At 33.5% G+C, this 26,817-nt stretch overlaps 1 protein-coding gene across 1 annotated transcript in view; it reads left to right on the top strand.

The window, feature by feature from the left end:
- The window catches only part of LOC129227030 (bestrophin-4-like), a 46,324-nt gene that overhangs the window by 7,520 nt on the left and 11,987 nt on the right, over positions 1-26,817 (top strand). The window contains exons 2-7 of the mRNA XM_054861665.1: positions 11,669-12,194; positions 13,742-13,876; positions 14,385-14,551; positions 14,895-15,049; positions 18,934-19,011; positions 21,219-21,371. Of these exons, the coding sequence (XP_054717640.1) occupies positions 12,016-12,194; positions 13,742-13,876; positions 14,385-14,551; positions 14,895-15,049; positions 18,934-19,011; positions 21,219-21,371 (867 nt within the window). The 5' untranslated portion in view covers positions 11,669-12,015. The remainder of the gene's footprint in view (positions 1-11,668; positions 12,195-13,741; positions 13,877-14,384; positions 14,552-14,894; positions 15,050-18,933; positions 19,012-21,218; positions 21,372-26,817) is intronic.

Here is a 26,817-nt window from a genome sequence, read left to right on the forward strand (position 1 = left end):
AAAAAATATATATATCGTCAGAAATACTGAAGCGCATCCGATTAAGATAAGGTGGGTTAATTACTTGCTAAAAAGTGCATACATTTAGAGCGCCTGACGATTTGATCGTAAACGTAAGGGTGTGGGAGGGTTACTAAGTTGCAAAAAGTAAAAACTTTGTCTTGACATTCTCGAGCACGGTTGATTTTTTTTTTTTTAATTTTGAAGAAAGAAACGCAGGAATCACGGAAAAAAAAAACAGTAAAATTTGTGAAGTTGACCACCGTTGTAAGTTAACCACCTGTCTAAGTTGACCGCTTTTTCCAGGCAAGGAATTAGCCCTTATCATATAAATCAATCTTTGTAAGTTGACCATGACCACCTCTTGAAGTTGACCATTAAAGTAGTGCACCGTAAGTGGACAATTTACACAGGTTTCACTGTAATATAATCTGTTGATGCTTACTAGGCGAAGTAGCAAAAACCGCCTTTCAAGTTCAGAGCGTGCTCATGCGAATGGATAGGAATTGTTCAAAACGTCCTAAAAAAAAATTTTTGTCCCAAAATTCCTAAAATTTTCATTATTTTATTTCCTAATTGCACAGAAAAACAAAATTCAACTTAAAAATGAAACTTTTCACGATGATATGCCGTATTTTAGAATAAAATAAACTTCGTAGACCCTAAGAAATTTTCTGTAAAAAGAGAGAAAAACCTATGCCAGGGCCAGAGATAGGAGTTGTCCTACTTTTTTTTGGATAATATATATTTGGGCCTATATTTTTTGAATAAAATAACCTTCATAGACCCAAAGAAGTTTTCTCCAAAAAGAAAGAGAGGAAAAACCTGTGCTGCTGCTTCTGCTTTTTTTTTTTCCAGAAGACGGGGGGGGGGGGGGGGGGATATTCCCTCTTTCTCTCAAATTGCAGTTTGGCGCTAGAGGAGGGGGGAGGTATCATAGCTTATTGAAAAAAAAAAAACAATATGATGAGTTAGGGGCCATTCATTAATTACGTAAAGATGATTTTGCCAATTTTTGACCCCCCTCTCCCCCATGTAAGGGTCCGTAAGATTTTTCACCCCCCCCCTTATCTTACGTAAGATACCATTTCGTTTTTCATAATAATAAAATAACGAATCTTACATCATGGGGATCGTTATTAAGTTCACTATTTTTTTGCTTGAACCTTTTTGTATTAAGAAATACTTAATAAAAAGGAATCTAGACCGAATGTTTTTTGACAAATATTTTTTGTATATGATGCGATGTTTATTAAAAATAAGACATGCCATACATAGGGCGATTCTTTTATTATATTTTACACTTCATCCTTTGAAAAACAAGTAAAAAACAGTTCCTCCTAATACGTTTTTTACCTACCAAAAGCAAATGAAATATGATCCCTGCCAAACCACTTGACCGAGCAATTTCTAATACATCTTGGAAAATATTACATAAGGGTGGGTCTGACCACTCCCCCTTCCACCCCAAGTAAGGGTATATAGAGATTTTTCCAACCCCCCTCCCTCTCGGGACCCTTACGTAATTAATGAATGCCCCCTTAGAACCTTAATATAAACACTTGGTTCAAAAAATGTATTTAGATCAAAATTTAAATTTGTTGTCCCCAGGTGGGAAGTAATTATTTATTTTTTTATAGTGCTTATATCTTGTTTTGTGGTTTGAGCATTAGCTTGATCTTCCAGCAAAAAGAGTCAGTTTGCTTTGTTTTTCTGTTCAGTGAAGTTGGATTATTTCTTGCATATATAATTTTTTAATTTAGTCACTGACCTTTTGCCTTAAAAATGTAAATAGTGATTTGTTTTATTAAAATGCCCCCGGGGAACGAAATTATCTTTCTTGTGGTTGGGAGAAGACAGAAATGGATGCAAGATCAGCACATGGTGCCGTGGCGAGAAGGATAAATTTAAAGCATTTTGTTCTTGTTTGTATATTATCTTTCTAACAGTGGTAATCAAAGATTTTCACTGGCATTGTCTCATGTTGATGCAACGAAATATAAGAGTCAGTGACAAGTAACTTGAAAAATCAAGCTGTATTTTACTGAAAACGAATTGGTTATGATGAAGCAATCCAAAGCGTTTGTGGTAAATTTACTCCAAGATAAAATTTTGAGTGACGGTTTTCTTAGTTTTAGTTGCTGTAAGAAACAATTATTCATTTGCATCTTTAAATTATTTATCTTTAATTTACAGGGATATTTTTGATGATTCTGAGATAGCAAAAAGTATCAAATTATCTGATAAAAATTAAGTACATAGTAAATTTTTGGACTTGCACCCTACTTCAAATCCCTCCTTATTAAGGATATTTCTTCATCATTCTTTGTAATTCACTTTGATAAAACAACAACAAGGCAAGTAAAGAAGCAATTGGACATACATTATCCTACTGGTATATATTTCTACTTCATATTGTGTCACTGTGTTAAAAAATAAAAGATTGAATGCATTCTACTGTAGCTTTCAAGCTCAAAAATCAAGCTTATAAATAACATTTAAGTTTAAAAAAAAAAAACTTGATATTTGTTGTCCCCAAAAATGTCTTAATATTTTAACAAAAATTGTGTTCTAAATTTTTTTAAATCACCACTCCAACACCTGCATGCGCCAGAGCATTTTTTAAGGAATTTTTACTAGACGACACAAGTTCATCATAAGAGTAAAAATTATTGTGAAGGTTACAGCCTTTTTCTCAACAAATGTATGCATAATCGTCGCCTCAAAGTGGTATTTCTGTAAGTACTGTTTGTTCTGTGGCCGCTGTATAGATCTTCTGATTTAAAAGGAAGCCGATATAAACCAAACCTTAAGAATAGTATTAACTCCGAAGTAAAGGGGGTCCGGGGGTTTCTCCCCCGGAAATTTTTCGAAATTTTTAGTCTTGAAAACGCATTTTAGACTATCTTTGGTAATGTTAGGATTGAAGAGGTTCGGTGTCACTCACCTGCCTCTCTAAGAATGCAGTTTTAGACGATCTTTTTGATGATGTTAGAGTGAGGGGAGATTTGAGGGCCCATATCAAAGGAAAATTTTCTTTATTTGTAATTCTAACTGACTTTCGTAATATTATGCGCTCCGTTGCGACTCCCTCCCCACGCCCGTTTTTTGAAATTGAAACGTTCAAAACTCAAACATTATGTCCAATAATGTTCAGAAGAGGGTGGTTCGGGGTTGTCAGGCGGATTTTTTTCTGCAATTGTAGTGCTAAAAACGGAGTTCAATACGCTCTTTTTGTGATATGACGTGGAGGAGTGATTCAAGGGCCCGCCACAAGAAATTTTTCTAATTTGCATTCTTAAAGATGCATTCTACATGTCTTTGATAATGGTAAGGGGAGAAGAGATTTGGAGCACTCCCTCGGAAATTGTAGCTCTAAAAAATAAAAGATGAAAAAAACTGAAACCCGACTACGGCAAAAAAAAAAAAAAAAAAAAAAAAAACCCTAAAAGATAAGAAACAAGGTAGGTGCTGTTTAATATCATCGTCCTATTGGGTAAAACCAGTAATTTGATAGGTTAGATACTCCTGTTTATTTAGTTCTATTGAAATCCTCTGCCACTTTCGCATTAATAACATTATAATTCAATTCAAATGCCGTTGTCGTGCGTTCTCAACTACAGTTCTACTATACCGCACGACTACTGTATTTGAATTGAATTATGTTATTAATGCGAAAGTGGCAGAGGGTTTCAATAGAACTAAATAAACAGGAATATCTAACCTATCAAATTACTGGTTTTACTCAATAGGACGATGGTATTAAACAGCACCTACCTTGTTTCTTATCTTTTAGTTTTTTTTTTTTTTTTGAGCAATCACGATTGCTTATTGTTCTCACTTGACTGTTTTTGACGTTCCTTTGATTTTTCACCCCCTCCACCCTCCGCACCATCACCGTCGACGGGCTCCTCACGATGCTGCTCCTATAGCGAAAGCCGTCTCCAGGTTGCATCCATGTCCTACACACACGCGCATACATACACATCTACACACACACCTACACACACCTACACACACATACACAAACACATACACACACGCATACATACAGACACCCACACACACACACACAAAAACATACACACAACTACCCACACATTCATGCCTGCACACAGACACAAACACATATGCCTACACACACATACACATACCCCCTCCCACACACACACATTCATACACACAACTACCCACACACCTATGCCAGCACACAGACACAAACACACATGCCTACACACACATACACATAACCCGTACACACAAACACATACCCCCACACACAAACACACACGCACATACACACACTCGTGATTGCGAAAAACATAATTTGAATTCAAGATGTCAAAATTCAAATAATTTTTTTTTTTTTTTTTTTTTGCCGTAGTCGGTTTTCAGTTTTTTATTTTTTTATTTTATTTAAATATTTTCCGTTTTAATCTAAGATGGACAAAAAATAATAGCGTGAGTAATTTACGGTAAGCATTTTAGTTTGATATACAAGAATATCATTAACTTAAAACTTAAAAGGTAAGCTTAATTTATTGCTATTACATGAAGCTGATAGAAAATTTAAACAATAAAAGATTGATTTAACTTAATAAGACTATAATCAACACCAAACTTGTTTCTTACCCTTTGTTCCCTTAGTCGGGTTATTAATAAATTTATTTAAAACAGACGCTAAAAAAAATCATTTAAAATCGAGTTTTGCAAGGTGAAATCAACTCCTCCTATTGTTGAAGTCGATTGATAGCGTACGTTACTTGAGCCATAATAACGAATCAATTGACACTTATTCATGAAGGTCAGATAAATAGTTTAGGTGCTACAATGGAACATACGCAAATACAAAGACTGCTATATTTTTTAAAAAAAGCAAATTATTAATGATTTTTTTTTTTTTTTTTTTTTTTGCTCTATATTTGTCTTTTCCCCTGAGACACATAAAGTTATGCTCTTTTCTTTCTTCCTTTCTTTCTTTCTTTTTTTTTTTTTTGTGTGTGTGTGTGTTTTTTCGTTTGCCTGCCTTTTTGGATTTTCCTTAAGAAGGGGAATAGCATTGAGAGAATGATGCAGGGATCCCAATTTAGGGGTCCCGGGGATTCACCCAGAGGGAATTTTGACAAAAAAAAATCTAGTAAAATTCTGCAGTTTGAAGCCATATAAAGGAAGATTGGAATCGAAAATATTCGGGGAAAAATTGGCAAACAAAACTTTTTTTAAATTATGTACTCTTGCAAGTTGAAATAGTACACAGTAACATTTTTTTAGGGGTCGACACATCAATGAGGCAGTCGACAGAGAGATAGAGCGAGGTAGAAGAAAGTATAATGCATTGTTACTTGCTCTCATGGACTTTCGATACAGTTAGTTTTTAATCACCTCTGAAACCCATCTACAAAGTGCTTTAAAAGAAATAGGGTACACACTTAGAAAATAGGTAGCAAGAGAGTAACATACTGCCCATTTGAACAATTCAAAATTTATACGCTTAGTAAGAAATAAAATTGAAGCATACTTCTTTTTATGAATATACTTTAATCCAATGTTAGGAGCAACCCCCCCCCCTCTCACACACACACACACACACACACACACACACACACACACACACACAAGGGAATAGAGTTTGATGGAATAATGAACGATGCTAAGAGTCAGTGGCGCACACAAGGGAGAGGTCCAGGGGGTCCGGACCCCTCCCATAGCTCTTGCATTTTTCTTATTTCAACTGATTATGATTCGATGTACTTTATAAACAAAATATTTCCAAACAAAGAAAACAAGAATTTCAGTTCTCATAATAGGGAAAAAAAATCATCTTGTTGAAAGATGTTTTAGAAAATATGTACATTTCTTGTAACGAATTGCACAAGCGAGAGATGTTTCTCGACTTTGAGAAGGCTAAAAACATACTTAAATAGTACTATGTATAATGTGCGTTTAATGCGTTCTTGTACTGCTGAATTCAAGCAATGTCACCATCACACACTGAGGAAGTTATAAATAAAATCGAAAAATGAACTAGAAAACTAAATTTTATTCTACGATGTTTTGTAAACCTCAGACTGTGGGTGACTGTAAATGAAAACAGAGTAATAATAATGTTTTTAGTTTTGTAATTACAGGTTAAAATGAGATTTTTCTTGTTCTTCAGATTTGATGCTTCTGATACTTGAATTTGGGCATCTGTTTTCATTTATGAACAATGATAAAAGTAAATACATTGCATAAATTCGTTTGCTTTCTGGTAATTTTAGTACCTGTTATTAATATTTTTTTATTAATTAATGCTAATTATTTATTCAATAATTTATTTTTTACTGTTTTTGCTCTCAAAAATCAATAAAATCAAGTCAATATGTTTGACGGTATATTGGGATATGATATGAAAATGGGACTTTTAACTATGGACCCTCCCCTTGCAAAATTTCTGTGTGCGTCACTGCTAAGAGTATAATTTCCATGAAACCTATTGTTCAGTGGCAAATCATGTAATTAATTGAGAAGTTCAAGAAATAAACTTCTAAAACTGGAGGTTATATCCTAGCTGGGTCCAAAAATGTGAAAGTTCTGTCTTTGGACCTATTGTCCGTCGGACATTGTGTCTGTTGACGTTATGTCCGCTGGACGTTATGTCCGTCGGACATTCTGTCCCTCGGATGTTTTGGAACTGGACGTTATGTCCATGGACGTTTTGGATCTGGACCTTATGTGATGTCCGGCATTCCATTGAAGCACACACTGAATTTAACATATTTTGGCACTCCTCCTTATCAACTCCAATTTCTTAGAAATTTTAAAATTCAAGGCTTGTAGCCACATTTTTGTAAAATTTCAAGCATTTGAAAATGAAATTAATTTTTTTTTTCAAGTATTTTCATTTTTTTTAGGAACGACAACTCACACAACTTTTCGTGATAAGCAATAGGTTTTAACTAAAATGTAAATCCGGGCCCTGGAAATGATAGTATAAATAACAAATGTCTCAAAAACATTTTTACAAATTAAAAGCGGTAATGGATAATTAAAGTAAAAGTTTTTGAAATAAGTAAATTTTCTTACGAACCAAACTTACCCTTAAAAATCCTTTGTTTGAATCATCAAAATGAGTTTCTATTTCATTATAACTTTAAAAGGATTTTTAATTACAGCTAAAACGTGTTACAAATGACTCCATCATTCTTCAGTCCTGTTGCCTCGAAACTGGAGAAAAAATAAATAGATTGCCAGTGCCTACAAGTTTCAACGCGCGAATCCCTTTTATTCAAAAAGTCATAAAAAAGGAAGTGGTAGGTGTGGTATAATCCTCAGTTACCCTAAAGCAAAAATTACTGAAAATAATTCCAGGAAACAACCCCGACCCTTCAGCCTTCGGCTTTTCTTTCGAAAAAATACCTCTCTCTCTTTGCATCTCTGAATGAAAAACAGCTGTTTTCGTTCAGCAAACTGCTTTTATTGCCGTCCCGTCCCAACAAGTAGTGTCCCTGCAGGGTCCTGTATCCTGTACACAGATAGACGTGAAATGGTTATCGGCTATCATCAATGAAAGAGCTAATGAGGTGGGGTGCTAATCGATTGCTTAATCTGGCGCCGAGTGCGTGGTGGGCCGGTCCCCAAGGGTAGAAAAAGAAGGCTTTCGTCATGTACGAGTCGACGGTTTTTTTTTTTTTTTTTTTTTTTTTTTTTTTTTTTTTTAAAGAAGGCAAGGGTCTTCCTAAGATTTTTACAAAGATTTGAAATCTGTTTACAAAAATGAGTGTACCAATTTTAGATTTTCCAGTGTCGCCCAGTGGTTTGATTTCGCATCTTCTAGGCGACAGATTTTTTTCACTAGGCGACATTGGTGTCGCGCAGTTCCTATGTTAAAAAATGCTCTGGCATGCGCTAAACTTGACCATATTGAGATAGCCAGGGCCGACGAAAAGCCATGTCAGCCTAGTCGGAAATTTGGGACCCGGCTCCCGGCTCGGGAACAGAATACTATAAATTTGACAAGTTTTAAGTAGGTAGAGGTGGGGGTCCAACCACAGCTTAAGGACCTCTTGTACAAAGCAAAACGGCCTTTTTTGTACACGCTTGGACTTACGCTAAATAAGAAGCCTTCTATTCTGCTGTTCTAATTCATTGAAAAAAAATAAGAACGAGCTCAAATCTGATACAGAAAAAGAAGCTCTTTCGAATGACATAGCATGTTTAAGGGGTGCGGGAAAAATTTCATCCTTCGATCAGTGGCGGTTACAGACTATCATTTAGGCGGGGGAAAGGGGGCATTCTGAAGAATGCCCCCTCCCCCCCCCCCCAAAAAAAACGAGCTTACGGTTTTTGGGTAAGAACAATTTATGAAATTAATTGGGTGTCAATAAAGCACTAAATCGGTCCAGAATAGGACACCTGAGGCATAAACGTCGCTAATTAATTTCATAATTAATGAAAAGAAGTAGGTTTCAAATATTTATTTTAAAAAATCATTTATGAATCGAAAAATTAAAAAAAAAAAAGATTTCTGAAATCGTTTACATTTTATTTATAAAAGTATTTGAAAAAAATGTGGGTGGATAATATATATTATCGACGGGTTGGGGGTGTCATGACTCCCATGACACTCATCTTATGTCCGCTTCTGCCTTCAATAGGCAATTTTTTATGCGCAATTTTAGATAAACTTATTAATTTAAAAAATACTATTTCAAAATTAAAAAAAAAAACTTTCGGGGCTCGAAGTAATTTTGTTCAAAATTTCCAGGCTCTTGGTGCTATGGGATAGGGATATCCTGAATACAGGTTCTCCACAAGACAGAATTTTACAATTTCTTTGACGTTATTTTTTTAAATATATAGAGAAACTGAATACAATTGCATATATAATTAAATCATTTTTTTTAATTTCTTTGTAATGCACTAAAAAATACAGAAAAATAGCCGAAAACAAACAAATAAAAATTAAATGAGAGCTAAATAAAGGAACTGCTCACACAGCACCTAAGAAAGTGTATTGTCGCATGTCAAAAGCGAAACTACACGATATTACGCGTCTCCAGTCTCGAGTCCATTCATTCATTTTCGCGTCGGAGAAATGAAATCCTCAAAACTGTACTGTGGCGCCATCTTCTGGGTTGCAAGACAGTAACTACATCTTTCTTCTCTATTGTTGTAATCTAACACTAGTCTAGTTGCAGTTGCATCATAATCATCCTCTTTGATTCTGCTTTATTTGTGCATTTGTATACAGCTTTGTTTTCGAGTAAGAATTAACCCATTCCTTCCAATTGATTTCTGTAATATGCTTCTATTTTTTTCAAAAAATTTTGATTTGTGTCAAAACCATAAAAATTCGGCATTAAAAAAAAATCTGCGATTAGGTTTCAAATGTCTATTTTACCGCTGTTTACTTATCTATTTTAATTTGTTATTAATGTTTTGTTATTTTGATAGTATTTTCCATGAAAGTTTCATCCTTCAAATCCACAATGCAATGTACTCTGTCTGTCCTTTTTTTCCCCCCCCAAGAACAACGCATTTAACATGGATGTAATTTTCTTTATTCGTAAAATTTATCTAATGAAAGAACAAAAATAAACTGTCCTATGACTTTTATGCCTTTGAAATTAAGAGAATAATCGTAAGAATATTGTTTAGTCCTTTGAACATTTTATTTTTCAGTAGCGTCAATTTTTTAAACATCTTATTTTTAATACTGAATATTTCAAAACCTTGACCCTCGCGATTTTTCGTAATTGAATGAAAATTAATACTTTTTTTGCTTAATTATCAAAGATGTACTTTTCCTTAAATGTTACAATTGTTTTATTAATTTTTAACATATTTTGCTGAAAAGAATTAAAATAAAATTTATTTAAAAAAGCCAATGTATTCAGTTACATAAATCTCATGTCACACCTAAAATGGACACTTTTGGAACAAAGAAAAAAAAATTAATGTTCCAAAAGCTATAAATCAAGAACATTAGTTTAACTTATTGTTTGAGTTAGCACTGTTTTAACTTTTTGTTTGAGTTGTTGTGTAAACAGTAAAATCCTCCTAATGCGTACACTAACAGGACAATTTTTTTTTGTCCGCAATAGAGGAGTGTCCGCAGAACAGGGGTCTAATAGTGTTATTTGCCTTTTAATCGGGGAATTAAAAATTGTCCGCATTTGAGGGGTGTCCGTTAGAAGGGGGTTTTACTATAATCTTTCTGAAATGAAAGTTTTTTCAAAGAAGCTGCAGTCAAAGCTTCCTGAATATTCATTTTTGTGACTTACTACATTATAACAAATAAGAAGGAATGTTCTTTTTCAAAATTTAAATTAACTTATTACCTCGATATGATGAGATTTTTCATTTAAGCTAAATGATTTGCATTTATAATGAATTCAATACTTTTTAAATCGATTTTATGTTAGGGTGATAAGAATGCATTACATATTGTTCAAATTTTTAGGGCTTAGTTTCTAATTGAAAAACTGTAGGCGGTCTAATGTCTTCGTGAACTCAATACTTAAATATTCTTAGTTCTAATGTGTAAAAATTTATATAAAATTAAAAAGAAATACACAAGAACTGGGTTGTCCAAGCTCGTATGCAATTAAATCAGGCCCGTCAACATTTTTTCCTACTTATTTTGTTCTTTTTTACCTATATTAAATGTATTGAACATAAACTCTTGACAAGCCTGAATTAAACCTTGCATATTTTACTTGTTTTATGCTTTTTTCACATTATTAGTTGAAGTTAAAAATTAGCTAAATGTGTTTTTTGATTTTTTTAATCACTTTTACTCCACTGACTCTGAACTTTTAAGTACCAGAGAACTGATTTTTTGATCCACTTACACAAAATCTTTTAGACTAGATACGAAAAAAAAATTAACACAACAATTTTTCGTATTTAATGTGTTTCTTATGTTATCTCTTTCTCTTCATTTTTCTAGCTAAATTGTCTAACCAGTGTATAAGCTGAGAGCTGTAGACTGGTAGTTGTTGTATACAGTACCTAAAAATGATATAACATCTTGTTAGAGTTTGATTTCTGTCTGATAGTTAAAATCTTGTAATTTTCTTTCAACACTGACTAGCTCAATTATTTTCTGTGTTCAGAACAATAAATAAAAAAAGGTTATTTTAGTAAATTATGGTATTTTTGATTTTCAAGAAAACTTACGAAATACCAGATGCATATTAACAACCTTTACTCAGTTGAGGACATTGTAATAGCTTGGAATGCCTGATTGGCCAGCCGAGGCAAGTCCATTGGCTATTTTTTTAGCGTATCCATCACCGTTGAATGTGAATATTGTTCCTCAGAATTTCTGTATTCACATTTGAATGCTTTTTATTTCCCCCTCCTTCTTTGGACAAGTCTAGAGATCTTTTTTCAACATGAAATATTAATTACAGCATCACAAAACAGTCTGTGAAGGAGAAGGATGACTTTTTACATGGTAGCCAATCAGCAGTCTCCAAATTTTAAAAGTATCTAGCAGAGTAAGGATGTTTATATAGTCGCCTCAGAGCAACAGTAAAAAATTTAACCCCAGAAATAACACTAAGATATCTTACTAATGCTCTGAGGCAACGATATGCAGCCTGGACCTCTCTATATCCCCCTCAACTACTTTTCTGTCTGTGTTTGTCATTTGACTAACTAGAACCATGTTATTTTTCAGAAAAGCTGACTCTTATTTGACCCTGGATTCAATCCCCAAGAGTGGATAAGCTCTGCCTAAACCAATGGAGTCCATGAAGCAAAACAACCCAATTCTCACTTTCAATGGCAATCTGATGTTGCCAGCAACCACAAAGTTTCTCACTGTGGTCGCCCTCTACATAATGAATCAGCTGGATACTTAAAGTGCATGCGTCACGTCCACAAATAAAAGGGGACTGGTGTGAACTATCAAAACTGTCTTTCATTTATTCCTTTTTTTGAAAATTCCAGTGCTAGGTCCGTCGCAAGATATTCCTTTCATTTCTTGAAATTGTGCTTTTTCTTCGAGTCGTTCCAAAAGAGACAATGACAGTCACTTATTCTCTGAATGTGAGCAAGGCCCGCCTATGTGGGTTTGCCAAATTGCTCCTCAGGTGGCGAGGCAGCATCTACAAACTGCTGTACCGTGAGATGATGATCTTCTGCGGCCTCTACTACAGTCTCAGTGCACTCTACAGATATTGTTTCTCTGAAAACCAAAGAACGTAAGTATCAAATAAATATAAATACCAATAGAAATGTGACGACCAGCAAAAGGCTCCGGGCCCAGCTAGGCTGGTCCTAGTCAATTTATTAGTCCCCAATGAAGATCAATGACCCTCTTAAAGCTATCCACCCCCTTGCTCATTACCACCTCCTCCGGTAAGCTGTTTCAAGTACCCACAACCCTTCTAAAGTAGTAGTTTTTCCTAATTTCCAGGTTAGCCTGAGATTTGAATAGCTTAAATCAATGACCCCTCGTCCTGCTTTCCGTGCAAAAATTTAATCCATTAACATCTTTCATTTTGATAAATTTAAATAACTGAATCATGACCCCTCTGAATCTCCTTTGCTCCAGGCTAAACATATTAAGCTTATTAAGTCTAGCATCATAATCTAAATCTGAAAGTCCCCTTGCAAGTCTAGTTACCCTTCTTTGAACCCTTTCCAATACAGAAATACTTCTGTCTTGGGTAATAATAAAGTCATAAAGTGTTAGTAAAAAGATTCAAGAATATGTTGCCAAAATTTCAGTTAGTTCCGATGTTATGAACACTTAAGTGAGTGTGGAAATTCGAAAACGTTCACAGCAATTTTTTCAAATGCCTTTTTCTCAAAACTTTTTTTTCAAAAGGTGAGCATTCTAGCTGAAAGGGTTATTCACCAATTGTTCTGAAAATTTGTGTAAATAATCCTTATGCAGTTGTAATCCATATAAACAATACTATTAATAAAAATATTTTTTTTTAATTCAAGAAATATGAAAAAAAAGGTAGAAAAACATGACATTGTAATTAAACACCTCAAAAACTTGCAATTTTCAACTTTTTTAACCACAATAAGGTTTATACTCTTAGGAAATATGTTGTTAAGGAGTAGGGAAAATTATAATGATTAAAGAAAAAAGATGTGTTTTCAGTAATGCCCACCAGCAACTGCCCATAGACAGCAGCTTTTAACTCCACTATTTATGGTGGAAATGATGGAAATGACTTGACAAAATTACAAATGGTGCTTCAAAAGATGAATAAAATATCCCCCAAGTTTGAACAAATTCCAATTATTCTTTCCCTGTTGAAAGAATTCAAGAAAAACACTTAAAGTTTGGCCTCCTGAACTAGTTTTCCCACCTTAAAGCTGTGTGTGTTTACTAATATAAAGTAATATAATGTGGCACTCAATTGAGTTGGACAACTTTCCTAGTAGTTTTGCAAAATTATTCCAACTTAAATCCGTGCAAATAACACATAATGTTTTATGTTTTCATTGAACTTCCTAAAGAGATGTAAATGTTTTCAAGGTCTAACTCACCTTATCAGAGCCACACTGCAAGATCACTGCACTTAGCCCATGCCCAGTTAGGTCGTCAATCTATGCCTAACTAGGCATTGGTTGCTGCCTGTTTGAACTCAGGTATTTCTTTTCATACAGCTAATTTCTCTATTTTGTCTCCAAATGATCACAGAATTGTTTTCTATGATTTTTTAGTTAATCTACTTTTTTCTCCTTCAAGATGAATCGCTTCTAATGTGCCTATTTTCTTCTCTTCCAGAGTGTTTGAGAAACTGACCATCTACTGTGAGGCATTCACCAACCTCATCCCATTGTCATTTGTCCTTGGGTTTTATGTGTCCATCGTAGTTGGTCGATGGTGGCAACAATACTTGGCCATCCCCTGGCCTGACAAGTGAGTTATTGTTCTTCATGGAGTATATGTGATTATAATGAGATAAAATCAAATTATTAAAGTCAGCAATTTCAATGAAGATTTTAATTTCATGTATTTTTTTTTTTTTTTCAATGAGTAAAATATTTATTTTAGGCAGCTTTAAAGAACAGTGTAACTCCAAAAATATTCAAGGTAAGAAACCTTTAAACAAAGTGATGAAAGTACCAAAAAATAAAAGTTTGTCTATAACTGGAACATGGTAGGAATCTCTTATGTTTTGGAGCAACAGATGCAAAATATTAGATGGCAGGAGCTGTTAAACTTTATTATTTAGAAAAACTTTTCCATAAAAACCTACCTATGGTTTGAAATTTGCACATGTTTTACTCGAAACTTTAAAAAGTCCTCATACATTCCTTTTCGTCTCACTGTTTTACTTATATTGTAATTTAGTAAATAATCTTCTAATAACTTAAATGCCCTCTGTATGATCATCAACATCACTTATTGGATTTTCTTTCCCCAGGATCTCTATGCTAATCGCTACTTATGTCCACGGTTCCGATGAGAGAGGCAAGATAATCCGTCGCACCCTGGCACGTTATCTGAATCTCTTAAGTGTCCTCACATTCCAGGCAGTGAGCACTTCTGTCAAGAAAAGGTTTCCCACCCTTGACCATGTGCAGGAAGCCGGTAAGTATTTCAATTCTCTACATGAAATTGTTGCATCTCATTTCAACAGATTTCCTTTGTATTTGTTACAAACTTGGCAGTACATACCACCTTTCAGACTAACTAAATCTATTTCATAAAATTCTAAGAAAATTCTTCTACCCTTATACAGAAGTTCGATAAGACCTCATTTGGAGCAAGCTGTTCAGCTTTGGTCTCCTTATCTTAAGATTATTATTTTTCAAAGTTTCATGTAACAATACAAACTGTTTTAAACTGGTAAATGTCTGTGGTAAGAAAAAAAAATCTTCAGCTGTCTAAATATGAAAGAAGGCGTTTATCTTTACTCATCTTATTTACACAGGTCTGATGACAAAAGAAGAGAGAAGAGTGTATGATGAGATTCAGGTGACCCATGGCAAGTGGTGGGTTCCAGCCCAGTGGTTCTCAGCCCTAGCTGCCAGGGCCAGGAAAGAAGGTCGTATCAAGGATGATATCTTATTGCAAGCTCTGCTGGATGTAAGAGCCATTTTGTGGTCTAACTTATCTTTTTTTTTTTTTTTTAAATTTTCCTTGAAATGCCAGTTGTCAATTGATTAACCATAATAATACTGAAAGTATTACAAATTATAACCTAATGTAAATACAAAAAGGATAACTACAGCATGAGGCTTTGGGTTTTCGCTAGGCTGGTTTTAATCCTAAATAAACTTAACGGACAGCAGACAGCCCAACTATGGGTTCTTAAATATCCACTTCTTATTTGAAGATTTTACTGTGCAGTTCTTTCTTAAAAACTCTTCCATATGTTTATCATTTTACTGAATCTTTTTTTGGCTTTAGATTAACTTTATATTTAAGTAGTTCATAACAATAACATCTTGCATTTTTGTCTTCTGTACTGAATTTTAAAAAAATCAACTCTTTATATTTGTAAATCTAAATAGTTGAATTGTATTATTTTCCAATCTTTGAAGGGCCTGATATGTATAATGCCCTGTTGAGCACTAAAGTCGTATCTTCATTTTTTAAAAATCAAAACTGAGTTGTAGTTACGTGATGGTTCTTTATAACATATTTTACCTGTATGCAATGTTTTGGGGTCATTTGCGAACGGGAAATAATAAAAAAAAGATTCTGAAAAAATGGAATCTGAATCAATTACGAGAGTCAGTCAAAAAGTTAGTTGCACTGCAGTTGCACTTTTTTGCCCTCAAAATTGAATCACTGCATGCATTTCAAATTTGGACGCTACTTGCAGCTGTCAAGACATGTTTGCGACTGATAATCAGAAAAACTGAACTTGTCTTGGGGAAGCCGATACATCACACATTAAAGGTACATGTCTGAAGATTCCCATAGAGTTTCATCAAAATTTTTTAAACGGAACAGATTTACGAAGAAGTGCAACTAACTTTCTGACTGACCTACGTATATGGATGTGTAAAAAGCAGTTTCTCAATTTGAGCTCAGCTGCAGATCAGCTCAGCTTTTGTGCTTCGCACAGCAATATGATCTGAGAGTGAGTCACCGGCTCCCTCTGCTTTGTAAACATAAAAATTGTTAAGCAAATTGAATTTTGAAAGTTTTTCATCTCTCTATCTTAATTCAAAGTTTTTGAGTGAAAATTCATATTCATTGTGAAAAAAAAAAAAAAAAAAGAAATACTATATCGCTCTAAAAAATGCAGCTGTTATGCAAACTATGAAGTTGTGAAAATTTATTTTTCTTTTGGTTGCGATACATATTCATTTCTGGATGACCATATCTATGTACACTGGTGTAAGAAATTAAGAGAATTTTTTGATTTGGTCAATTATTTACGCAACTACTGGACCGATTTTAATGAAATTTGGTATGTACATACATTGAAACTATACAAAACAAATAACCATCTCAAATTTAAAATACACATGCATGATCATAAATAACACTCATTAGAGTTGGATGGTATGAAACAGCAATTGCAAATTTTAACAAAAAAAGGGGTTATTAGGGGTTACGGTCCCCTCTAACAGACATATAGGCTTTGCAGTGTGACTTCATACTCAAAATGAAGCAGTTATGGGATCCTGGGGCATTCGTTTCTACTCGTTCAACAACGCTGTTGTCAGGCTATGGATGGTCCCCGTAGGGGGTGTTGCGAGTTGCTATTGCCCTTCCGAGATCGTCCCAGACATGCTCTATATGATTGGAGTCTAGAGTTCTGTTTGGCCAATCCATCCAGTAAATATCCTACCCTTCAGGAAATTCGTCGACCAGAAGAGCTGTATGTGGTCATGTGCTAACATCCATCAAAATTAACTCGGCGCCTAACTAATAGCGCCCCTCAAGAGGTTGTCATAGGGCTCCAAGAACACATCCCTATACCTCGCAATGGTCACAGAACCTCTCTCAAAGGCATGGAGGGGTGTGCAGCCATCCAACATGATGTCAACCCAGACCGTCAAACCTCCTCCTCCATAATGGTCGATTCCGCGGATATTGGAAGGCAAATAGCAAGTCCCGTTTCAGCTTAAACGACTATTCTTGTCCTACGTTTACATGGATAGAAGCAGGAACCTGCTACCTGCCCTCCAATATTGGCAAAATCGACCATGTGGCGGTGGTGGTTTGGCGTTCTGGGTAGGCATCATGTTGGATGGCCTCACACCCCTCCATGTCTTTGAGAGAGTCTCTGTGACAATTTTGAGGTATAAGGATGTGGTCTTCAAGCTCTATGCTCACCTCTTGAGGGGCGCTGTTAGCCCTGAGTTATTTTAATGGATATTGAAATAACATATAGGCTAGACACAAGGCCACATACAGGTCTTCTGGTCGACGAATTTCTGGAAGGGGAGGATATTCATTCGATGGGTTTGCCAAGCAGATCTCTAGACTCTAATCCTATAGAACATGTCTGGGACGCTCTCGGGAGGGCAATAGCAACTTGCAATACTCCTCCGGGGACCATCCATAGCCTGAGAACGGCGTTGTTGAACGAGTGGAAATAATTGCTTAAGGATCCCGTAAACTTCTTTATTTCAAGTATGGAGTCACACTGCGAGGCCTATATGTCTGTTAGAGGCAGGGGCGGATCCAGACATAATTCTCGGAGGAGGCCATTTTCGGTTGGTTATTTGTTTTGCATTGTTTCAATGTATGCACATACCAAATTTCACTAAATTGGTCCAGTAGTTCTGGAGATAATTGACCAAATCTGAAAATTCTCTTAATTTCTCACACCAGTGTATATTGTATAATTAGTGCTTTAATACTGATTGCAGTTGAAACTTATTCTGAAGTGCAAATATACAGATATATTCTGAATACTTGTTACAGAATTTGGGAACTGATCTATATAATACCAGAACTTGCATAACGCAAAAGTTTTGGTCCCGATCTGCACATTATAATGATTTTCTGCTGTATTTTGATGCATTTGGTTAGTCTTCTTACTCGAGCTTCACTGTAGAAACAAAATTGTTATTAATCAATTTTGTTATCCAAGTTATAATCTTGAAGCTTTTGTTTCTTCAGTTCTGTAGTTACTTTTAAGCATATAAATTATTTGAATAATATTAAACATAGTTTCAAAATCGAAATTACTGTATAAAATGATTGTAGCAAGAAAAACTTATTATTTTTGAAACAATCAATATTACTGCATTACTTATTTCTTCTGTTTATAAACTTATTCTTTTTTTTACCTCTGGTGCTAGAAATATTTGAATCTGCTAGTTATATTTTGCTATAGTTTTGTGTGACTTATATAGAGTTGCCATTAGAAAAAAGAAACATTGAGTTGTGATTTTTTTTTAATCGTTAACAACACCTGATGTGGAATTTTTTTATAATTGTGCCAAAAGCAGACAAATGGTAGGGGAATATGAGGCAAAGTGAAATAGAGGGGCAAAGTGAAAAGGTGAAATGTTTACTCTCCATTTCCCACCACTTATCTGGTAATATTTTAGCAATGTAGTTGCACATGTAGTCTATTCAAGTCAGGAAAAAATTACTGATGAATATTAAAGCATATGATAATACAGGCAATTTTCAAAAAATGATACTCAAATTGTAATATTTTCTTGCAAGTCAAAAATTATTTTTTACATTATAAAATAATAACATTCTTGTTATTTAGATTTTAAGTATCACTTGTGACCTTCTAATATGCAGTGCAATATTTATTAAATTAATATTAAGCTTTTATGTCATCAGCTTCCAAGTGGCTGTGCAATAGTTCTAATATTTTGTTTTCTTTTATTATTATTATTTTTTTTATTGTTTGCAGATTGTTAACATATCTAACAGTTTTGGATTTTCAATTCTGTGTGGCCTTTAAGTCACTTTATAGTAATCTCAGTGATGATGAGTATCATCTTCATGTAATCACTGATTTAAAACATTTTGATCATTTGCAGGAAATGCATGTATTCCGTGGCAACTGTGGTATGCTCTTTAGCTATGATTGGGTCAGCATTCCATTGGTCTACACACAGGTATGCATTTCTTTTCATGTTCAGCTCAATGTTCCTCTCACCAGTTTATCAGTTTATTTCAGTAAAAAAATATTTGATGTGTGACAGTATAAACTTTCTTCACAACAATCCATTATTCTATTTATTTAAAAGTTTATGGATCAAAATGATTTTCGAGTTTTGTATCAAGCAAATGATAGACTCTATTAAGTGACCCTTCAGTTTTGAAGTTTCATTTTTGTTGGAGGGTTTGCTCGTTAGCTGAAGCCTGTTTCTCAACTTGTATAGACTTCCTCTGACTGAATGAAATACTTTAAATGAACTACCCACTCAAACCTGTTTTTGTGTGGTAGATATGAACTGCATAAAAAAAGTTACTATATTAAAGTTTTAAAGATAAGTTAGTCAATTGAATCTCAACTTGTGTGAAACTTTCATATACCGCACAAAAAAAGACCGCACAACAGCAGGTTTGAGCGTAAATATGTCTATTTGTATTGCTTTAGGAGTTCCACAGGTCCAAATATTTTTGTTTTACGTAAATTGTCGCCTCAGAGCAACACCAAGACATCTAATCTCAGGAATAACACTAAGATATCCTACTGTAGCTCTGAGGCAACAAAATGTAGATTTTTTACTTGGTTGCCAAAAGCAGGATCATTAAAAAATCAATGCAACAAATTAACACATTTAATAATACGCATTTAATAACTCATGCTTAAGTTACAAAGCTTAATCATTAGGTTCAAACAGTGTTGCCAGATTGGGGGAAATTTCCCCACTTTGGGGAAATCTGGTGCTCTCAGGGGAAATTTTGGGGAAGTGGGTTTTGAGGGGAATTCTTTGGGGAAAATTTTTTTCTTGGGGAGAACTTGGGGAAAAAAAACCTCGGGACGAAAAAGGAATTTTTTTCGTATTTAGTTTCGCATCAAGAAGTAGTAGTTATATTGTTTGTATCAAACAGCGTTGGTTTAGCTTTGCTCAACTTTATGGAATTCGCATTTCGCATTATTTGGAACATGCTACGGAATTCACATTAATGTTCTGTGTGAGTACCTAGTTGATACGTGAAATAGGTAAAAATAAGTGTGATGAAGAATGTTCTTGGATAAATATATACAAAAATCATAGTTTAAATGTACATACAGAAACAGAGTAGTTAATGCAAGTAGAAAAAAAACCTTTGGCTATTTCTTATCTTTCGGTCAGGCGCTCATGACTAGTGGCACCCGCACGGCTTTGCCCGTAGTAGAAAATTAAAAGGTCTTTTGGTTTCCCTGCATATTTACAAATAATGCATGATGAATTTCTCGCCAATTGGCTTGCCCACATTACGGTTCCACGTTATGATAGCTTGGTAATTTACTCGTCCATCTTATGGTAATTTTGCTTGGGAAAATGGAATAGAAAAAGAACGAAATTGAATTTTCGAAAAATCGCTTAAAGGTGCACCCCCCATGCTACAAACTAATCCTTTGTCAAATTTCATGAAAATCGGCCGAACGGTCTAGATGCTATGCACATCACAGAGATTCTGACAGAAAGAGAGAGAGAGTCTTTCAGCTTTATTATTAGTAAAGATAAAGATAAAGAAGACAAAAAAAAAAGCGAAAATGGGAAGAAAAAAAATTTGTGGAATTTTATAAGAAAATTTGGCTGTTTGGGAAAAATTTTATTTTCAAGAGACAAAAATATTAGAGGAAGTCGATTCATTTTATGAAAATATTAGTGTAAAAATTCCTTTTTGAATTTGGGGAATTTTGATAGAAAACATGGCTTTTTGGGGAAAAGTTGGAACTGAATTGGGGAAATCTGGATTTGACCATCTCGCAACACTGGGTTCAAATGTGTACCCTACTGTCTCACATTAAGTAACACTCAGTTTTTTAAATTTGTAATACCTTATGTAAAAGCGAACATTTTTGTAGATTGTGTTGTTTTACATTAAAATGAAGACTTCATTCCTTTTAAAAATATTTATTTTCTAATAATTCGTAATCAGTTGTAAGAAAATTTATGAAAATCTTATGTCTGTAATATATTCAAGTATATATTTATTTTCATGATTGTTCCCTTCATAAAATTCCTAAAGTAGACAGGTTTTTATATAATTAATTTTAATTGAACAGCAAATCACGGGGTTTAGACATGTGAGGAATTGTAAGAAAATTCTTTGCTAATATCTTTGGAAATTACTTAGAGCCTTTTCTTTCTTTTCTTCTGAACAGGTGGTCACCCTGGCCATCTATACATATTTCCTGGCTACCGTGATGGGACGCCAGTACCTGGATCCTGAGAAGGGATATCCAGGGCATGAAGTAGATCTCTACATTCCAATCTTCACCATACTGCAGTTCTTCTTTTACATGGGATGGCTCAAGGTAATGACATACTTGCTTCTTCCTCTCTCCATACCTTCACTGAGGAATTCATTTCGCCCAAAATTTTCTGGATAATCCGAAATTGTTTAATAGGGAAGTTGTGAATTTTAATGGAGTTCAGCTTTTTTCCTGTATATTGTTCTTTTACTATTATTACAATTTTGTGAAAGGTTAAATTGTAAAACTTTGTAAAAAATTATTTTGGGTAGCTTTATGTGTACACATAATTAGGAGCACTTTTTTTGTCAAACCAGAAAGATCATGTTTTAAAGCCATGTCATTATTACCGTAAAATACAGTACTTTTTGAATTATCGTTGTATTATAAAAAACTTTAACGGAAATTCTACATAAAGCTCACTTATGTTAAATATATTAGATGTGTTCCATAAGAACTCTTACAAAAAGTTGCTTTAGAAAAGTGTAAGGGACAGTTGTTCAATAAAAGTCTTATTTAAAGCCGTTCTGTAAATATCTTAGACAATGTTTCACTAGATAAAAATCTTATGGAAATCAGTTCTATGCATATTTTATCTGTAAACTTAAACCACATTTCAATCAATTCATATATAGTTTCTACTACATTTTTTTGTATGCAGGGTTTTTATGAACCAATCTTCAAGAACTTCTCTATGGCATTACTTTCCATGCATTTTCTATAAAATTGCTTTTGATAGGATTTATAATTTTTAGATAAATTTCGTCAAATATCTGTCTAACATTTTTATACCACATATCGTGATAGGAATTCTGTAAAAACCTTTTTGAAAGCAAATTTCTGCTGAAACTTTTGGCAAAAATCTATAGAAACATCTACAAAGCTGCTATTTCTATGGAAATTGATTTTATGCTTTTAGAAATGATTTTAAGTAATTTGAACTGAATAATATAAGTTAAATATCACCCAATAGTAAAAGAATTTCAACTAAATTAAATTAGTTTTGATTAAAATTTAGAACTTTTTTCTTCATCCAGGTTCAACTGAATCCGAGTGAACTTAACTTTCTTTTAAATCAAACCTTTGTTGAAATTACTTTTAATCATTGTGACATGTTGAATTTAATGATGTAAAAATTTATCTGCATCAAAACTGATTAATTAAAATTTTGGTGTACTAAAGTCCTATATTGTTCTATAAAAGCACTATATCAAAGCCAAAATGTACTTTCTAGTTTTTTTTTTTTTTTTGGGTCCTAATAGACGATACATGTATCAGGGTTGAGCAAGATCAACTCAATTTAAATCGTGATTTAAATCATGATTTGAATGGGTTGATTAAAAAAAAAATCAATGATTTAAATCATGATTTTTAAAGAGTAAAATTTTAAAAGTTCAGAAGAATGAATTTGATGGGCATGAAGTTCAGAGTATGATCTGACTTTCACGAGAAAAGCTCCCACCGTTAAGTCTGAGCCCGTCTACTGTCATAGAAACAGACTTCGTTCATTTTCTGAAAATGTTAGCAGGAGGGGTTTTTTGGTGCCATTTCGCTACTCGTCCTCCCGTCTTGGTACAGTCATACAAATTTTTCCAACATTAAGCTTCCCTTGGTAAAATGAGATACGTCTCGTTGTTATAGCAACAGACAGGCCAAGACATTTTGGCGGGGGCTTTTCTCGTGATGGCCGAACAGTACTGCCCTTTAAAAAAAAAAAAACATAAACAAACAAATATTAATTATAAACAATCTTACCACAAGAAAAAAGAATGATCCATATTGTTGTTAAATAAAGTAAATTGAAACTGAAGAAAAATAAAAAAATCATTATAGAGAGAGCAATAGAATTATAAAGAACAGAACTTGCAAAGGACATATGAAACAAGATGTTTCTTTTGAATGAAATGAAGCATAATTAATTAGATTGAATATTAATTTCTTAGAAGTTACGCTATTTAATTATTCATTGAAAATAAATTATCATATAATCCTTTTCAACTTTCATTAAATTAAAACAGTGAAACAAAATATGCATATTAATACAAAATATGACTCGATAAATTTCATTAAATATTTAAAAGTCAGGAAGCAGGTATTATTCTTTTTTTAAGTCATGCTTTTTAGTTTAGGGTTATTTTTTCAAAAAAAAAAAAAATCATTATTTGAGGAAAATAATTCAACATTCAATGTCATTTTTATTCTTTATTTCAGATGTTTATTTCGATCATTAAAAAATGTCTGGGAAATAGACCCATTTGGGATATGGGATTTTATATTGTACCAAGCTTTTGTCAAACTCAAATCTGCACCTGCAGTTCATGGTTACCGAATGTGGCTAAAATTATAAAATTATCCAGTCTGACCAACTTTAGTCATACATATTTTTCATTATATATGAAACAATAACAATCTGATTTAAACATGTACCTTGAACTGTTTAATTTGTTTGTAGCAAATACTACTTATATGTATTTAAATTTAAAAAACTCTATTTAAATCCAAAAAATCTGATTTAAAATTTTTAAAAAATCAATTTTTTTTTTTAAATTGAAATTTATTAATAAAAACAAACAATTATAATACAAACTGTGTATTGTGTGGGCCACAATGAGACAAAAAAGGCGTATTTTTCATTTTTTGTACATTGGTAAGTTCTAAAGCACAGAAGCATATTTGATTATATTAAAGGTATAGTGCCAAGAAAGAGTAGTGTGCCGATCGACAGACAAAAAGCGAGGTCAGATCTGCAGAAAATGCAGATGGGGCTGCGCCCAGGGAGCACGCTATGTTTCTCAATCAGACTCGTTTTAAATGGGCAGTTACATCATAGGCGGATTTAGGACTGAGTTCTTGGGGGGGGGGGGGGGGGCAGGATTTTTTTTTTTTTTTTTTTTGGAGCAACATTTTTAATTGCCCTTCCCACTCCCATGTTTTTATCTGTTTTCTGTGATGCATAAGGCCATTCTTTACTTCTTTATGTGCCGTTTTCATTACTGTGTGTAATCATGCTGTCCTTTTTGAATTGACCTTAAAAGAGAGGGAGCTGGTATTAAGAGAGTGACGCAATAGAAGACGCAATAGAGAATATCTCCAACTTTAGGGGGCCTGGGGGTCTCTGGAGGAAATTATATAAAATGGATATAAAATTCTGCATTTTAAAGTCTTATAAGGGTTAATTGGAAATAATAGGCAAATCATTTTTTAAAAAAAGTTTTACGCTTTAAAAGTGCTTTGTGACGCAAGTTTATTTAAAAGTGCTATGTGATGCTTTAAAAGAAATGGTGCACAGGTTTAGAGAATAGGTATAAAGAGAGTAACATACTACCCATTTGAACAATTCTTAATTTATGCACTTGATAAGAAATAAAATTGAAGCACACATTGCTTAGGAGTTTCAAAGACTTGTCTAATTATTTTCAAGGTTTGGTTAGTTAGATTGGGTTTTTGGCTCAAGAGCCCTAGTAGGCTATACTGTGCCAATTCTTTTCAGGGATTTTAGAACCAGTAATTTGCACTTTCCAGTCTCTAAAATTGAGTAGTAGATTATACAGTTGTATGTACGGTATTGTTCAAACTTTGTAAGAAACGCCTATTTTAAGTTTAAAAGAAAAAATAAACTTTAATTTCTCATTACAACTTTTTTTTTTTAATTATAAGTAGTGCAGAAAACGAAAAGGAAAAGGGGTAGTGTATAATTTTTTTCCCGGGCTAAACAGATTAACAATATGAAGTAAAAGTAAGATAAAAGCAATCAATACAAAAGAATTTCCAAAATTCTGCATTCGGGATTAAATAAATAGCAAGATATGAAGCATGTCAGTCACAAAAAAAAATTATTTCCAGTAATATGTTATGTTACAAATGTGAGAACCATGATTTTTACATTTTTGATGCAAGATGTAGCAAGGAGCTGAATTTGACACATTTTGGCATTCCCCCCCCTGCAATTTGTTAGAAATTTTAAAATTTAAGGTTTGTAGCCACACGTTTCCAAATATTCAAGGTTTTCAAGTACTTGAAAATGAATTAGTTTTTCAAGCATTTTCCATTTTTTTAAGGAACGAATTGCAATTTTTTGTGAGTTAGGGGTCCACTTCAAAGCAGGGGCGCTAAGCTATAGCTTGCTTATCTTATAGGCAAATGCGGCCCTGCATGTAATTCACTCTTACCTGCAGATTTTTGTTTGAATTTTTTTAATTTTAACGAAAATTCGTCAGTTTTTACAGTTAAAGGATTTTTATGATTTTACCAATCTGTGTAAGGTTTTTATCGGTTTTTATCAAATTTCAGTAAATTTTTCCAAAATTTTTGATGACTGATTTACTCAGATTTCAATAATGACAATAACTGTCTCATTTAGACTTAGATGATTATGACTTATCTTAATTTTTAAACAGTATTTAGAGAGTAAGGAAAATGGTATTTTCCTAAGTAAAAAGATTCAATTAATCAGAAGGTTCAGATAACTGAAATTTATTCAGTTTGTGATAGTATTTACTTTTCTTTCTCAAAAAAAAAAAAAAAAGACAAGCCGAAAATTTTCCAAGCGCATGAAGTACAGTTCTAACTATTAGTTTCATATATACAAATTTCTTCCTTTAAAAAATAAAGAAAACACCATTAGAAAAACATTTTATCAGGTAATAATGCGATCTTACAAGAAATTGTGCAAAGCTTTCGTGCCGGAAATATATCTCCCTCACTTTTTCTTTTATTCAGACGTTTTCCTTACAACGTATGATTCTGGAAAATCAGAAATTTAATTTTGAACTGCTAGAGATTGGGATTCCTATTTTTTTCCCCTAAAAAATTAACGCATTGTTTACAGTGATTTTACGTTCTGTTTGTTCAATGGTTGGACAATTTTCCCAGTTTTTTGTTTCATTGTTATATACATTCGTTGAGTATGGTGTTAACTGTTACATTTGATAGTATTTTGCTGTACAAAAACCTTTTAGCTATGTACTTCTTTTGCAATAGCATACATTTCAAATCAGCCACTTTCATTTGAACGTGTGATACCAGAAGGTTCTTCAAAATCTTTCGTTTGTAACAACCCAAAACATCTAGTTTTTGAAATCACGCAAATTGAAAACAAGCATTCTGAAAAGAGAAAACAAATTGTAACGAGTAGATCATTCTATTAGCGCAAATTGGGGAGGGGGAGGGAGGGTCCCAAACGTTAATTATTATAAGTGTTGCAGCTGAATGCATAGCTCGTTTAGCCTATATTTTCATTCATATACTTGCCCAAATGGTTTTCAGTCCAAAATAGTGAATTTAGACCAATTTTCAGTACCCCAGTGACAGCTGTACTATTTGTATTTAACATTTAATGTTCGTTTTTTTTCCTTTTTTTTTCTCCCTTCAGAAAAGAACATTTGCTATTCTCTTCATTTTCATTGAACTATTCAAAAACGAAAAAATCATGTTTTTTTTTTGTTATAAGATTTTGGAAGATAAGTTGCTACTATATGAACTCCTCTCAAAACTGGGGGGCATTGCACCC

This window comes from Uloborus diversus, chromosome 7 (genome assembly GCF_026930045.1).
Source record: "Uloborus diversus isolate 005 chromosome 7, Udiv.v.3.1, whole genome shotgun sequence".
Classification (NCBI taxonomy): Eukaryota; Metazoa; Arthropoda; class Arachnida; order Araneae; family Uloboridae; genus Uloborus; species Uloborus diversus.